General features: G+C 45.1%; 2 protein-coding genes and 1 non-coding gene across 3 annotated transcripts; 1 reads left to right on the forward strand and 2 right to left on the reverse strand.

The window, feature by feature from the left end:
- Positions 1–344: 344 nt before the first annotated feature.
- Positions 345–3,173, forward strand: LOC120666438 (pentatricopeptide repeat-containing protein At3g06920-like). Its single transcript, XM_039946283.1, has one exon. It carries the CDS (start codon positions 360–362, stop codon positions 3,009–3,011), a length of 2,652 nt encoding a protein of 883 aa, XP_039802217.1. The 5' UTR covers positions 345–359; the 3' UTR covers positions 3,012–3,173.
- A 1,929-nt stretch (positions 3,174–5,102) lies between these two features.
- On the reverse strand, positions 5,103–14,663 carry LOC120666447 (MLO-like protein 1). Its single transcript, XM_039946287.1, has 14 exons — positions 14,243–14,663; positions 14,060–14,117; positions 13,732–13,952; positions 13,122–13,238; positions 12,949–13,000; positions 12,746–12,837; positions 11,035–11,109; positions 10,833–10,921; positions 10,684–10,733; positions 8,534–8,574; positions 8,127–8,336; positions 7,749–7,816; positions 7,594–7,654; positions 5,103–7,102 (listed from the first exon to the last, which is right to left on the reverse strand). The coding sequence occupies exons 1-14, from the start codon at positions 14,381–14,383 to the stop codon at positions 7,022–7,024; spliced, it is 1,356 nt and encodes a 451-aa protein (XP_039802221.1). The 5' UTR covers positions 14,384–14,663; the 3' UTR covers positions 5,103–7,021.
- Positions 5,557–5,629, reverse strand: TRNAE-CUC. The gene has a single exon. It is a non-coding gene; the product is annotated as a tRNA-Glu (tRNA).
- Positions 14,664–14,814: the final 151 nt, after the last annotated feature.

Consider the following 14,814-nt stretch of genomic DNA (forward strand, 5'->3'; position numbering starts at 1 on the left):
GTGAGTATTTGCTATTTGCAAGTGTGCTACAACTAGGAGAAATTTTGTGATTAAGCTTCAGAAAAAACGATATTTACTTGTTGAGCTCAGTCTAATTAGCTCTGTACACTATTATCTTTTAAAAGCAGGTTTTGTATCTCTTTTTGCGAAAAACGTAACCTTGAAAAATTCAAAAGAGGAAAACAAGAGAATATAACCTTTTGAAGTTCATCCGAAGTTTATTAAAAAAAAAGGTTCATCCGAACAAATAAGGCCTGCCATTGGCCCATTTCCCATTCTCGAAGTCTTTGCGACTTCGCGAGGGCCCAAACGGGCAAACCCACCTTGTACCCCTGCTAGGTCTTTCCCACTCCCTCCCCATGGCGGCGGCGGCGGCGCTGCGGACGCCGGCGGTTCGCCGCCCGCTCCTCGCCGCTTCCGCGCTCGTCCGCACCTGCCGCCACCTCTCGTCCACCGACCCACCACCTCCGCCGCACCACCCCAATCCCCTCGCCTCGGAGCTCCTCCGCCTCCTCTCCGCCGCCTCCTCTTGGACGCCCGACCTCGCCGACGCCGTCTCCTCCTCCCTCTCTAGCGCCCCCGCCTCCGCCGCGGACGTCGTCGTACCCGTCCTCCGCGCCCTCAGGAACCCGTCCCTCGCCGCCCCATTCTTCCTCGTTGCCTCCTCCGCCTCGTCCCCGCACCCGCTCCCCGCCGACGCCTACAGCGCCGTCCTCCCGTTCCTCTCCCACGACCTCGCGGCCCTGGAAAAGGTCCTCGAGGAGATGAGCGTCCTCGGGTACGGCGTCCCCAACCCCGCCTGCGCCGACCTCGTCGCCACCCTCGTCCGCGCCCGCCGCCTCGACGACGCCGAGCGCGCTGTCGCGGCCATGCGGCGGCTCAAGTTCCGCCCGGCGTTCTCGGCGTACACCGTGCTGATCGGCGCGCTGGCGGAGGCAGGGTGGCCGGAGCGCGCGCTGGAGCTGCTGCGGCAGATGCAGGAGGTTGGGTACGAGGTGGGCGTGCCGCTGTTCACGACTCTGGTGCGGGCACTGGCCCGTGAGGGGAGCGTGGAGGGCGCACTGGAGCTGGTGGATGAGGTGAAGCGGAGCTGCCTGGAGCCGGATATCGTCCTGTACAATGTGTGCATCGATTGTTTCGGGAAGGCTGGGAATGTGGATATGGCCTGGAAGTTCTTCCACGAATTGAAGGCACAAGGGCTGCAGCCGGATGACGTCTCGTACACGAGCATGATTTGGGTATTGTGCAAGGCGGGGAGGCTAAGCGAGGCTGAGGAGCTGTTTGGTCAGATGGAGGCAGAAAGAGCTGTGCCTTGTGCATATGCGTATAATACAATGATTATGGGTTATGGGTCTGCGGGCCAGTTTGAGGATGCCTATAAGCTGCTTGATCAGTTAAAGGAGAGGGGTTGTATTCCATCTGTTGTGTCATTTAATTCGATTCTCACTTGCCTTGGGAAGAAGAGGAAAGTTGATGAGGCGCTGACCTTGTTTGAGGCCATGAAGAAGGATGCAGAGCCAAATTCCTCGACATATAACATCATCATTGATATGCTTTGCATTGCTGGAAAGGTTGAGGAGGCCTATAAGATAAGGGATGAGATGGAGCATGCTGGCCTGTTCCCTAACTTGTTAACAGTGAATATAATGGTTGATAGGTTTTGCAAGGCAAAGAAGCTTGAGGAGGCCTGTAAGATTTTTGAAACTGCAAGTCAAATAGGTTGCAAACCTAATCCTGTGACTTACTGTTCTCTTATTGATGGATTAGGAAAGAAGGGACAGGTCGATGACGCTTATAGGTTATTTGAGAATATGTTAGATGCAGGCTACAATGCTAATCCTGTTGTATATACATCCTTGATAAGGAATTTCTTCATGCATGGGAGGAAAGAAGATGGACACAAAATCTTCAAAGAGATGAACCGTCGAGGATGCCGGCCTGATCTTACCCTACTCAATACATACATGGACTGTACTTTCAAAGCTGGTGATGTTGAAAGGGGAAGAGCAATATTTGATGACATCAAGGGTTATGGTTTCCTTCCTGATGTCCGAAGTTATTCCATTTTGATTCATGGTCTCACGAAAGCTGGCCATGCTAGAGAAACTTCCAACATTTTTCATGCCATGAAGCAGCAAGGCTTTGTTCTTGATGCCCGGGCTTATAATTCCGTTGTTGATGGGTTCTGTAAATCTGGTAAGGTGGATAAGGCCTATGAAGTTCTTGAGGAGATGAAGGCAAAGCGTGTACCTCCTACAATTGCTACATATGGAACAATTATTGATGGTTTAGCTAAGATTGACAGGTTAGATGAAGCTTATATGCTTTTTGAGGAAGCAAAATCAAAAGGAATGGAATTGAATGTTATTGTCTATAGCTCCCTCATGGATGGATTTGGAAAGGTTGGTAGGATAGATGAAGCTTATTTAATATTAGAAGAGATGATGAAGAAGGGTCTTACTCCGAATGTTTACACATGGAACAGCCTTATGGATGCTTTAGTGAAAGCTGAAGAAATCAATGAAGCCCTTATTTGTTTCCAGTCAATGAAGGAAATGAAATGTTCACCTAACACTTATACATACAGTATTCTTATAAATGGCCTTTGCCGCGTACAGAAGTACAATAAGGCTTTTGTGTTCTGGCAAGAAATGCAGAAACAGGGATTGGTTCCTAATGTTGTGACTTACACAACCATGATTGCTGGGCTTGCAAAGGTAGGGAACATAACAGATGCTTGCAGTCTCTTTGAGAGATTTAAGGCCAACGGTGGAATCCCTGATGCAGCAAGTTTCAATGCTCTTATAGAGGGAATGAGCCATGCGAATAGAGCAATTGAGGCATATCAGGTATTTGAAGAAACTCGATTACGAGGATGTAGAATTAATGTAAAGGCATGCATCAGTCTTCTAGATGCTTTGAACAAAGCTGAATGTCTTGAGCAGGCTGCTGTTGTGGGTGCAGTTTTGAGAGAGATTGCAAAGTCCCAGCATGCTTCGAGATCCTTGTAAAATTCAGCTTCACTGGTTGCTATCTTTACAGTATTGATGTTATGAATATAATCATTTTATAGCACAGGACATACTGCAAACATCAGCCAAATTAATTAGGCTTGTTCATACTGTTTGACCGGTTGATAATTAGTAAGAAGTTTTGACGTTATTGTGGTTCAACCTTAAGATAGTGTTCTATGATTCGGTGTGAACACTTTGTCAAGCATTTCTGCCAATGCTGATAATGTAAAGGAGGTCTAAATCTCCAAATCTCAGCCAGGTAACTAGGAGAATAATATCATTGTAGCTCCATTGCTACTTGGTGGCTTCATATAATCATGTCTACAAACTGAGGATTGTTCGCCAGAGATGTCAAAGAATCCCTGGCTCAGCATGCTGATTCAGAAGTTTAAATGAAACTTCAAGACAGGTAATTATGTTCGTAGCTAGCCCTCAATCAAAGAATTCATTAACTTTCAATTATTGCGAGCCTCCAATGTCCAATGCTTGGCATAGAATTACTGCACAAACTTTTGGGATTTTTTCTTTGTGTGTTATTTACTTGTTCAAACTATTTCTTTGCATTTCTGGTCTATGTTCAACCATCTGGATTCTGGTCACCTGGAGTGATGATAGTTAGCCAAATCATAGTATGGTACTATGGTGACCTCTAGAGTGTTCTTCATCAGTTCTGTTGTTGTCCTTTTTCTATTTTTAAACTGCCAAGCACATTGTGTTAAGACTTCTGAGTAGAGTTGAAGTTTGCACCATTCATGATAAAATCTGAGATTGATAGGATTTTGACCAAAATTTTTTGGCATCTATTACTACAGGCACAATTACTTCATGCCCTGTTCAGAAATTCCATGATGGTTTGATTTGCTGTCTTTTATGCTTTCTAAAACATAAATGCAAGATACATTTTGTTTCCCTAGTAATGCCCATTTCAGAAATACCGCAGTGGTTTGATTTGCTTTTTCTGCTTTCTAAAACATAAATGCAAGATACATTTTGTTTTCCTAGTATTTTTATTGATTTGTTTTTTTTGTCTGTTCTGATTACTGATTACTGTTAAACATTAGTTGCATCCTTTTCCCGATCGAGATATGGTGAGGCTTCATCTTTTGCCATCAAAAACAGGATGCCATTTCTTTTTTCTTCTGAAAGAAGAATGATGTCATATTCTTTTATGTTACCCTGTTAGATTTTTTTATTATGAGCTATCCTTAATAACTTTCCAACCTGGAATGATGAAAGTTAGCCAAATCGTATACTAATGTGCTCCTCCAGATGTTATTTTTGTCTGTGCACTTGGTGAAAATTTCTTCTTACCCAAGCACAAGATGAGATGACTGGAGTTGAAGTTTGCATCAGTATGTGATGATAAAATCTGAGATTGGGTAACTTACTGACCAGTAATACCCTGGAGCTTGAGGTAAATTGTTGCCATACCAAGTATGTATGATTGCAGTCATAATTTGTTTTGTCTCCATGATTAGTTTGCACATGTCTTGTGCATGTTTGATCAAGAGGTATGTTTGCTACTCTGGCTCATACAGTTGGGGCTTTGAAAGATTTTTTTTTTTGAAGTCCAGTTCCCACTTATTTTTGTTGGTGTCCAGTCATGCAATTACTTCTGATTCGGTAATCCTTGTGATTTTTCTGAAAAGACATTCTAGATGTATTTCTGAATTACCTAGTCAGATTTGTTCTAATATTAATGTAACAGATTGGAAATTATTGCAAATTATAAACAGAGAGGAAAACATATTCAGGGAAAACCTGTCTTTTCCTTTTATATTTCTTCTCCAATACTTTGAGGGCGTTCTTTCCCCAGCTTATTGATTTGAAGTTGAGTCAAATGATTCTATCATTCATTCACATCACCATTTTGTTCAGGATGTTTTTCCATCTTGGCTTGATGTTGAACTGAAATTTTTAGGCGACTGCCTTTGATTTGTTGCCCTTCCTTAAATACCCCTTTCACTTCACATACACCTGCTACAGACTTTATGTTCCCCCTCATTCGTGTATGTAGCGTTTTTAACAGTTATATACTTATATCTGTTCTCATTCACTCTTTCCAGGCACACATTTTTCAACTATAAGTACATCGGGGCTGGTGGAACACCTCAAGAGGGAAGACAGGAGAACAATCTGTGGGACCTCGTCTATCGTGTCCAGGGACTAAATTTTTAAAAAAAGTGGAGTCCAATAGGACATCGAGTTAGTTTGTGCTTTTTGGAGGACAGGATAGGAGGAAACTACTGCCCACCAGACTGTTTGAGGTGACTATCGAAACACCGGGCCTTGCAAGTAGAAGCAGAGGTGCTCTGAATAATCTGGTCATTAGAAATTTAGAATGCTCTTTTTATCAGATTATCATCATCCAAAACAAAGGTTTGTATGATTACACATACACACGGACAGTATGATTACAGTGTTTTGTACCGTAGTGAGGTGAAATTATTACACACATTATTTGGAGAATTGACAGAAATATAATATAGACAAAAATTTGCGCTGTGGGCTTTTATGTTGCACAGGCACATAAACCAAAAAATTCCGTTGCCGGGACTCGAACCCGGGTCTCTCGGGTGAGAGCCGAGTATCCTAACCAGCTAGACTACAACGGATTTGTGTACAGCTTGACACTCAGCTGCCTTAATCCAATAAAATTCTGCACTTATTATTAGGGGGTTAGGGGAAATTGGACCCGTCTGTTTCCGTAACAGCGCTTCGTGCCATGAGAACGCCCGGATTTTTTTCACGTCTCACATTTTGAGTTCGATGTGCGTTGGTGTTAGGAATTAGGATGGCACCAATGAGGAGCGGGAAGTATAGTGGAGACATTGCATGACCATGCGCATGCGAAGCATACTAGTTTGATTCCCCCTCACACATTTGATTTGAGAGCCCCCAATATAGAGACATTATAGAGATTGCTTAACCGCAGTATGCCAAGACATTTTTTGCCCTCATCTTTGAGAATTTCTGATTTCGTTTTTGATACCTCTCATGCTATTAACATTCAAATCTATGCTTCACCTGTTTAATTTGAGGGCCACATTCATGGAATTTGTTTTGAAGTCCTGATTGTAACACCTGACTCGCGGACAGTCCGCGAGGCATCGCCAGATATTTATCTGGACAGATGTGGGACCCGCTGGTCAGTTCTCTCTTCCTTCTCATTTCGTCCAGAACGGAGCAAAGCTAGACCGCTCGCCTCGACGTCGCCCCCCTCCCCTCGATCTCCCCCTTCCGGCCATCCTAACTCGATTCCTTGCGTGAGTACCTTCCCTAGCCCCTCCTCCACTTTCCCAAACCTCCAGACCGGCTCCTCACGGCCGGAATCCTTCCCACCACCGCCGGACGCCATTGGAGGTGTTGAAGCTCAGTTCCACCGCCGATCCGCCTCTCCGGTCGCCCTCCACTCGAACCGACCGCGAGAATGGATTCGTGGTGAGTTTCTTATGCTTCACAGCCTTTTTCCCCTTCCATGGCGTGTCGCCGGAGCAGGAGTACGGCCGCCGCCGTCGTCGCCGCCCTTGCTGCCGCCTGGGGCGAGGGTTAGAAATTAGGTGTCGCGGCCGGTCTGCCTGGGAGGCGCGGACGGTCCGCCGGTCAGGTTAGTTTTTGTCCAGAGACGATGTTGCCTCTGGTTGTTTTTGCAGGATTTACTGCGGACAGTCTGCTATAGGGGAGCGGACGGTCCGCCGTTGAGGCTTGAATTTGTTCCAGAGACGATGTCGTCTCTGGAGGTTCGCAGGGGTGAACTGCGGACGGTCCGCCGCTTGGGCGCGGACAGTCCGCAGTAGAGTCTAGGAAATTGTCCAGAGACGTTTTCGCCTCTGGTGGGTTGAGTACTTGAACTGCGGACGGTCCGCCAGGGGTGGCCGGACAGTCCGCAGGTAGATTGGGAAAGAGTTCCAGAGAAGTTGTTGCCTCTGTCGGGTTGGTAGGATAGTACGGCGGACAGTCCGCCACTTGGGCGCGGACAGTCCGCAGGGTATTTTAGTTAAAGTAAACTAGTTACATTTTTTAGCCCAGTTGACAAGTCCTTCAGATACGTTATTGTCAAATATGGCTTTCTTGAACGAATTTCCCATCTTTACATGTAAGGAACAAAATAATTTTAGCATTAGATTTGAGGTTAAGAGTAGTGTATTGTTAGCTAGCGTTCAATGATGGCTAGAATAGTTGAACATGTGTGTATGCCATACGAAAGATACAATACATTATTTATGCAGAACTAGATGTACCTTTTTCCCAAGATATTGCCCTGATACTAAGGTACAAATTCACCCCTATTCAATGCTTAAATCATGTGTGTTATTCTCTTAGCATGATCGGACACTAAGAAGAATATAAGGTCATATGAGTTAAAGTTATCTTTGTGCATGTAGAATATTTATTTGGACAATAAGTTAAAGTTATGGTGATATTTGAGGACTTCACAGTGCCATTTTGATGTAGCATTTCTGAATTATGTAAATATTTTACTTATGGTTAGACTTCTTTGCAAAAACTAAATTGACTTGTTCACTAGAGATCAAGTACAACCTGAAATAGAAGTCCTTTGTGAACATTATAAACTTACATGAGAGACGATAGCGTAGAGAGGCAGTGTGCTATAACCACAAAGTAGTTGGCTGATGACACTAGAAAAAACACATAAATAACATATATGAATTATTGTTTCCACATATGTTAATATCAAGTGTTATTGTTAATATAAATCTTTATAGAGGGTACCTTATTATAAGTCGAGCAAGAGAATATCCTGATTTTCCCATAATGCATGATTTGAATCCAAATGATACCTGAAAGGCAAATAAATGGTCTTAAAAGTAAACATTCAGTGACAGTTTTATGTGATGTTGATATTTGACTATGCTAGTTTCTCTTGTATATACTTTGTTGTTCATAATAGCATGGTGCATCAGATATAGAATGAAGATATACAACTGCATGTAAACTACTTGTGACTATGAATTCTCATCGCCATTTCAAATTATCATAATTTAATAAGTAAGAGTGGCACCATCAAGTTCATCCTTATGTTGTAAATGCAATTTTGTCCTGAATTCAATACGATTTGGAGTTATGGAGCTACTAGCTTCATGTCCTTACCCACAGCCAAAAGAAGAATGCAATCTCAAATGCATTTTGGAACAGAACAATGTGTATCAAGAGGAGGACTAATTTAGGCCGGTGGAACCAAAAGAAATCATCTGAAGGAGCGACAACCACGTCCCCTTCTATTGCTGTATGTTTCTGGACAACTTCGACAGCCAACTCAGTAATGATATGTTCCATCTTACTTCCAACCACAAGTAGCAACTGCAAAAAAAAATATATATGCTATAATTTTCCTATTGAGTTGTATTAGTATAATACTTTTTTATTATAAGGAGATCCAACAAAAATAGTAACAATTTGCATTATTTATAAAGTTTCGCAATAACCCTCATATGTACTTATAACTTGTGGATGTGTAAATATTAAATTTTATCTTGACAAAGCATATGTTTACTTACAATGAGAGGGGCTAACGACAACCATACGTAGACGTTCCATCCTACAGAAACAAACAAAGCATTATTTTTTAGAATTACAAGCACAACTTACCCACTTGTAAATAGGGGACCAAATGTAACGATCCACTCTACACGTTGAATGGACCACACAACTCTCTTGCGCTTTCGTCCTCGCTTCATGCAAAAGGTTGCAACCTGAGTTAATAACTTCCTCAAGCTAGCTATTTAAGTTGGTCTAGCTCCTCTTGCCTAAGCAATGTGTGACTATTTCTCTGGGTTCTTAGTGCTCGTAGCACCTATCGCGTGTGCTGGGACAATTTCAACCCAACAGCCATGAGTTGGCTTGTTACAACACACCCACCCTAAGGATCGATGTCCTCGTCGAGCTATCGAACCAGCTTACCCGTATAAGACATCGGTTCAGGATCGACTTTCCTGGACACATCTGTACTTCCAGTGCCGGCGCATGTGCAATGGATCATAGCCCTAATACTATCTTCACAAACTCAGCACTTAATCATCCTTAGCTCCAAATTATATAAAATATGAACCCTGCCCTTTTTTAGGCTGATCCTTAAATTTGTAGGCTAATTTTTAGCCCCTTTACCACCCCTACTTTGTAAGTAGCGCATAAAGTATCTATAAGGGTTTGATACGTATGTGGTATGTGATGCCAATGAACTTGTAAATATGGCTTTAAGCACATAACTACGTCCTAGATAACTTTATTACAGTCATATAACATATTATAATGCATCAGATGTGTGATTTACACTTTATAAAAGTGGATCTAAAAATGATGAGGCAATTCCCTACGTGGCATTAAAAAAGTTTCCAATTCCCTACGTGCCACCGGAAGACTTCTCATTTCCAACCAGCCATCAACCCAACTTTGTTGGGACTCATATACCACAACCATCAACTTTCATAGTAACGGCAACTAATAGGAGTTTGAAATGTCTCTTTTGTCCCTCTCTTACAGGTGGGTACCGCATGTCAACCTTCTTCGGACTATGTATTTGGTTACTATTATGAATTTGTTGAGGCCATTATAACTTAATGTCCATTATATTATATATTTTTTGATTTTTTTATATGTAGAATACCCGGCCGCAAATTCCTAGCTCCGCCATAATCGCCGCGGATGTGCTGCCGGAGCTGGGCCTGCCTCTGTAATCGAGGGGTGACATGGGGGCCAGGGCGTGTTCGCGGCGGCGAGGGAGCGACTGAGCTCCCAGGTGGCCTCGGCCCGCCCGGAGGTGGCCTATGGCCTGTTGGAGACATGCACAGGCAGCAGTGCCCATGGCCGCTCGCCGGCTAGCGTGGGTGGAGGGATGGTGCTGGAGAGTCGGCGTGGAACGGGAAGGAAGGTGATGTAGACATCATGGAGTGAGGAAGCGTGGAGGTGAAGGAACAACGATGGCGCTGTGAGCTCCACACGACCACGATTGTCCCTGGCGGGCGTGGCCGCGCGCAGCAGCAGCATGGCGAGGGCGAGAGCGAGAGCGATCGATCGAGACGGGGACTCGTGCCGGGACCACGAGCGGTTCCCGCGCGCCACCGCCGACCAAGCCAGGTCCCGCGCGACGTTCGCCGCCGCCGCCCTCCTCCTGACCGCCGCCGTCGCAGGTGGGCCCGTGCTTGCATCATGGCGGGGTCCAGCCGTTGAGGTATGAAGGTGATGGGATCGTGCCCCGCGGAGGGTGTCGGCCATTGCGCTCGCGAGTGTCCGTGGCGGGCGAGGCAACGCTGCGCGCGGTGGCACAGGTGACGGGCTGGACCTGCTGCTGTTGCTCTAGGTGGCCCCCTGCCTGGACAGGAGGCGCAGGCGCCGAGTGGTGAGGCTGGAGGAAGAAGGCGGCTCATGGGGCCTACCTGTAAGAGGGTGAAATGGATATTTTCGGCTTTTGTTAGCTAGCTGCCCGTTTCTACGGAAGTTGATGGCAGTGGCATATATAGGAGTCCAAAGAAAGTTGGGGCCATGGCTGGTTGGAGAGAGAAGTTTTGCAGTGGCACGTAAGGAATTGGAAACTTTTCTAATGCCGCGTAGGAAATTGCCTCAAAAATGATGTCTCTAAAAGTCAGATATCGAACTTTTAGCTATATATAGTAATGAAATTTGGACTGATTTTGTGAGATAGGAATTATACCATGGACGTTCAATAGTAACAATGCCACTAGCAAAGCCCAAAGGTACCAACTGCACAAGGAAAGCACATTTGCATTATATTTCAACATTACTAATATACCAACAAACCATATTAAAAGCAGATAAGACAGCAATAGTTCAGTCATTTACCTTATACCAACAACTTTTTTGAAATCAGCCTCAAATGCTCTAATCATATACTTGTAAAAATTGAATTTCGGGTGCCCCTTGCAATGTTTCTACGACATGGGATCAACAAATGTGTTTATTTTACATAGTATATGGCATGCACAATATAATCAGTTAGGTGTTTGAGTGATGAAAGATTGAGAGTACATTTCTAATTAACTACCGTTATGAAGCCAAGCCGCATGGCTGTATAGTCCTCCTCAGTGACTGACCAGTATAGTTGTTTGAAGAACGACCTCTGAATTAGTTTAAGATGTGTATATATAAGTGTTCTTTAATTCCATTGTCATCAAAAGATAAAAAAAATTATGTGTGAAAGTGATCGGGTGCTCTAGCCTAAGAGGGGGAGGGGGTGAATTAGGCACTAATAAAAACTTAGACCTATGGCTTCAACTAGTTTGCACAAAGCTTAAACTAAAACAAGCTATCTAGATGTGCAACTAGGTTGTTCTAGTGTAAAACCCCTATCCCAAAAGAGTTTAGCAACCTATAGCCTTTTCTATCAAGAAACTATTCTATGAAAGTAAAGGCATACAAATTACTAGAATGAAATGCGGAAGCTTAAAAAGCGGGATAGGAGATAGCAAACTCTTGACGCGGGTGTTTATCCCGTGGTTCGGTTAGCCACAAAGGCACACCTACATCCACGTTGTTGTAGCACTCACTAAGAGTATTGCTACTCGGCCACCAAGTCTCTTCCGTGAACACAATCACGGTCACCTTGGCCCCGGGTTCCACTAAGGAGCTTCTCCACAAAGGATGGGGGTCTCCACGTCCCCCGCACAAAGGTGTCGTCGCCGCTCCACACCAAGTCGGAGGGTCGATGACGTTGCCGGCGAGCTCCACGCTCCAAGGTGCCGGCGCACCAAGCTCTTGTTTTGGTTCACTAATGAACCACAGCACAAAGGCTCTAAGCCTTGCAAACTCACTCACTAAGAGCTAATCCTTTACACAACACTCTCAAAGTGTGCTAAGGGCTAAGGATATGATCTTGATGCTTTTGTATGGCTTGGAGATGTTCTTGGGTGTGTGTGGGATGTCCAGCAACTCCAGCAATCTTCAAATGGCCGGGGTGAGGCGTATATATAGACCACCAAGTCTTGTAGCCGTTGCTCCATCGGTTAGCTGAGAATCTGCGTACCACCGGAAGAACCGATGCCTCTTGGCAGGGTAGCGTCGGTTCATCCGGTCACTCATAACACGAAGTAGCCGTTGGACTCCTGATGGCTGACGCAGAGACCACCGGTTGAACCGATGCTTTGCACCGATGCCTCACCGGTTCAACCGGTGCTGAAGGAATCTTCTCCTGGACGCTGACGTCATTACACCGGTGGTATGCACCGATGCACCGTCGGTTGAACCGGTGCTGAAGAAACTTCTTCTGGGCACTTGACATCGTCTCTGGTACAAAGGACGGCCATTGCACCGATGCCCTATTTTAGACCGTCGGTTCAACCGGTGCCTATAGGCTGACTTGGCTTCGATTCCCTTCTGCACCAAAGTATCAAGGCGTCGGTTCTTCCGACTACCATCGGATGCTCCGATGCCCTGGCGTCGGTTCTTCCGGTGCTCCTGAATCGAAGAGCTTTCAGGGCGCTGCCCTGAGACCCGCGAGGGGCGGCTCCCCCTCGACCCCCGTCCGCTAACCGGGTAGCGGAACCCCCGTAGGGGCAGTCCATCGGGCCTTGCTACGCCTATCTTCTCTTTCTCTTTGTCATCACTTGAACCTAAAAGCCTGAGAATGATCATCTTAACAATCATATTAGTCCAAGTGTTGTGTTGTCATTCGATCACCAAAATCACTCGAAATGGCATCAATGGTGCCATGTTCGTTACAATGTGTTTATAGGTTTTGGGCACAAGGGAATAAATACCAGCCAGCCATGTATTTTCCAACGTTTACCATGCCCTTTAACGTGATCTCGAATAAATTTGAATTCTTGCACGTGTTTGATCATCTGTGGATCTACATATTTTGACCCATGTGGCATTATACAACAGAGTTAATATAAGTGAAGCCATGAAGTTATTAGTAATTTGTAAACTTGGAAGTACGGGAGTATGTGGTGTATCATACCACTGTCATTATTGAGTTGGATCTGTTCTTCCCACCGTCTCCAGTTTCTGGTCTACATGACAATGAAATCTTAGCGAGGTTTAACATGATAGGTCATTATGTATACCATGATACAATTTCTTTTTTTTTTCTTTTTTTTTTGCGAAAGGGGACCATGATACAAGTTCTGATACCTGTGCGATTCCAAGAATAGCTGTAATAGCACTGAGAACCACATGTGTGACTGCTAAGACAAAGATGAATATGTGTAACTGATGCGTAGCTTCAACCGAGAGAATTGGAACTTTGCCCTGCACACAAAATTAAAAATGAATATTCAAACGGAATGCATGAGAACACAATGAAAACAGGTGAGTTTCAACCAAATTAACAGGAAAGGAAACGTGCGGAATAATATGATATTAATGGTACCCGGTAAAAAGAAGGGAATGAACTAAGTCAAACGGTCTATATTGTTTTTTTTTCTTAAAAAAGACCATCTATCCACCAGCAGAATTAGTTATCGAAGTTTTGGATGACATGCATAGGCAGTACTCATATTCAAAAACAAAAATTCAACGAACAGTTTCTATCATATTTGCAAAACTACTTTCTGTATTATATTTGAAATCGGACGCATGCAACAAGTGGCATCGATCCTTGCACTGAAGCTATATTCAAAATTTTACTTGGTATGTTTCTGCTAAGCACATATGGCATTGTTAGAGGAGGTCTCTGAATTTTTCTAATGTGCCGGTTGCCAGCTGGAATTCCGGACGGCAAATTAAACCAAGCAAATTATACCTTTCTCTGGCAGTAGTCACTGGCGGCACCTCCTCCAGCCAGGAGCCTCCTCGCGCCACCCAGCACGCCGGTGAACGCTGCGGCGCCGTACTTGACACCGGCACGCGGCGGCAGCGGGCAGGGAAGCATGTGGTGCATGATGCTCTCCCGGACGCATATCTTCTGCATGGCGCCCTGGAACACGCTGAGCAGGAGCGAGATGAACCCTAGCAGCATCAGCTCTGCGCCGCCGGGCCGCCGCGCGCAATTGTCAGTCTCATCGGCGCCACTAGATCTTTTTTACAGTGAAAAGTACAATAGGATGCATATGGTGTGTCCAACAACTAACCTTCTTTGATCTTGAGGAGGGCATCGTACAGCGGCTTCTTGCTGCCTTTCTTCAGCCTCTGTTCACGCATGAATTAATGGGAGATGATTTGAATTGGTTAGTGAAATTAAAGAGAACAAGAATTACTGATCCAGCTACAGTAGGTGCTGGATGGGAGGCAGCAGCAGCCAGCAGGTAGCGCACCTTGCCAAGGCCGTGGAGCAGCCGCTCGAAGACTAGGGAGATGACAACGATGACGGAGCAAACGGCGGCCACGATCCATGTGGGCGTGTGCTCCAGCGTGATCTCCGGCTCGCCGCCGGTTCCCGTTCCTTCTCCGGCCATGGCCAAAGGCCAACGTTGGCTTTTCGGACGACGAGGACGACCTCAGCCGCTCTCTTTGCTAGCTATATGTTCTTGCTGTTAGAAGCGACGGCGAACAAAACGATGAAAAATAGAAAGATCAAACTGTAGAAAAACACGAGGATTTAATGTGGAAAACCTCTCCAATGCGAAGGGTAAAAATCACGGGCGCCAGCCAGCAAGAACTTCACTATATCGGGTGTTTGTGTACAACGCCTAGCGGCGGCTTACAAGAGGAATAATATGATTGATATTCTCCGGTGAAGCCTATGTGTTAGATATATAGGAGAGTCACGTAGTCTCCTCAACTTCTACTAGCAATGTGGGATTAAAAGTTTGCACCACATGGGCTTTAATGGGCCAAGCCCAAATTCCAACAATCTCCCATCAGAATTTGTATCACAATATAACAT

Source organism: Panicum virgatum, chromosome 2K (genome assembly GCF_016808335.1).
Source record: "Panicum virgatum strain AP13 chromosome 2K, P.virgatum_v5, whole genome shotgun sequence".
NCBI classification, from domain to species: Eukaryota; Viridiplantae; Streptophyta; class Magnoliopsida; order Poales; family Poaceae; genus Panicum; species Panicum virgatum.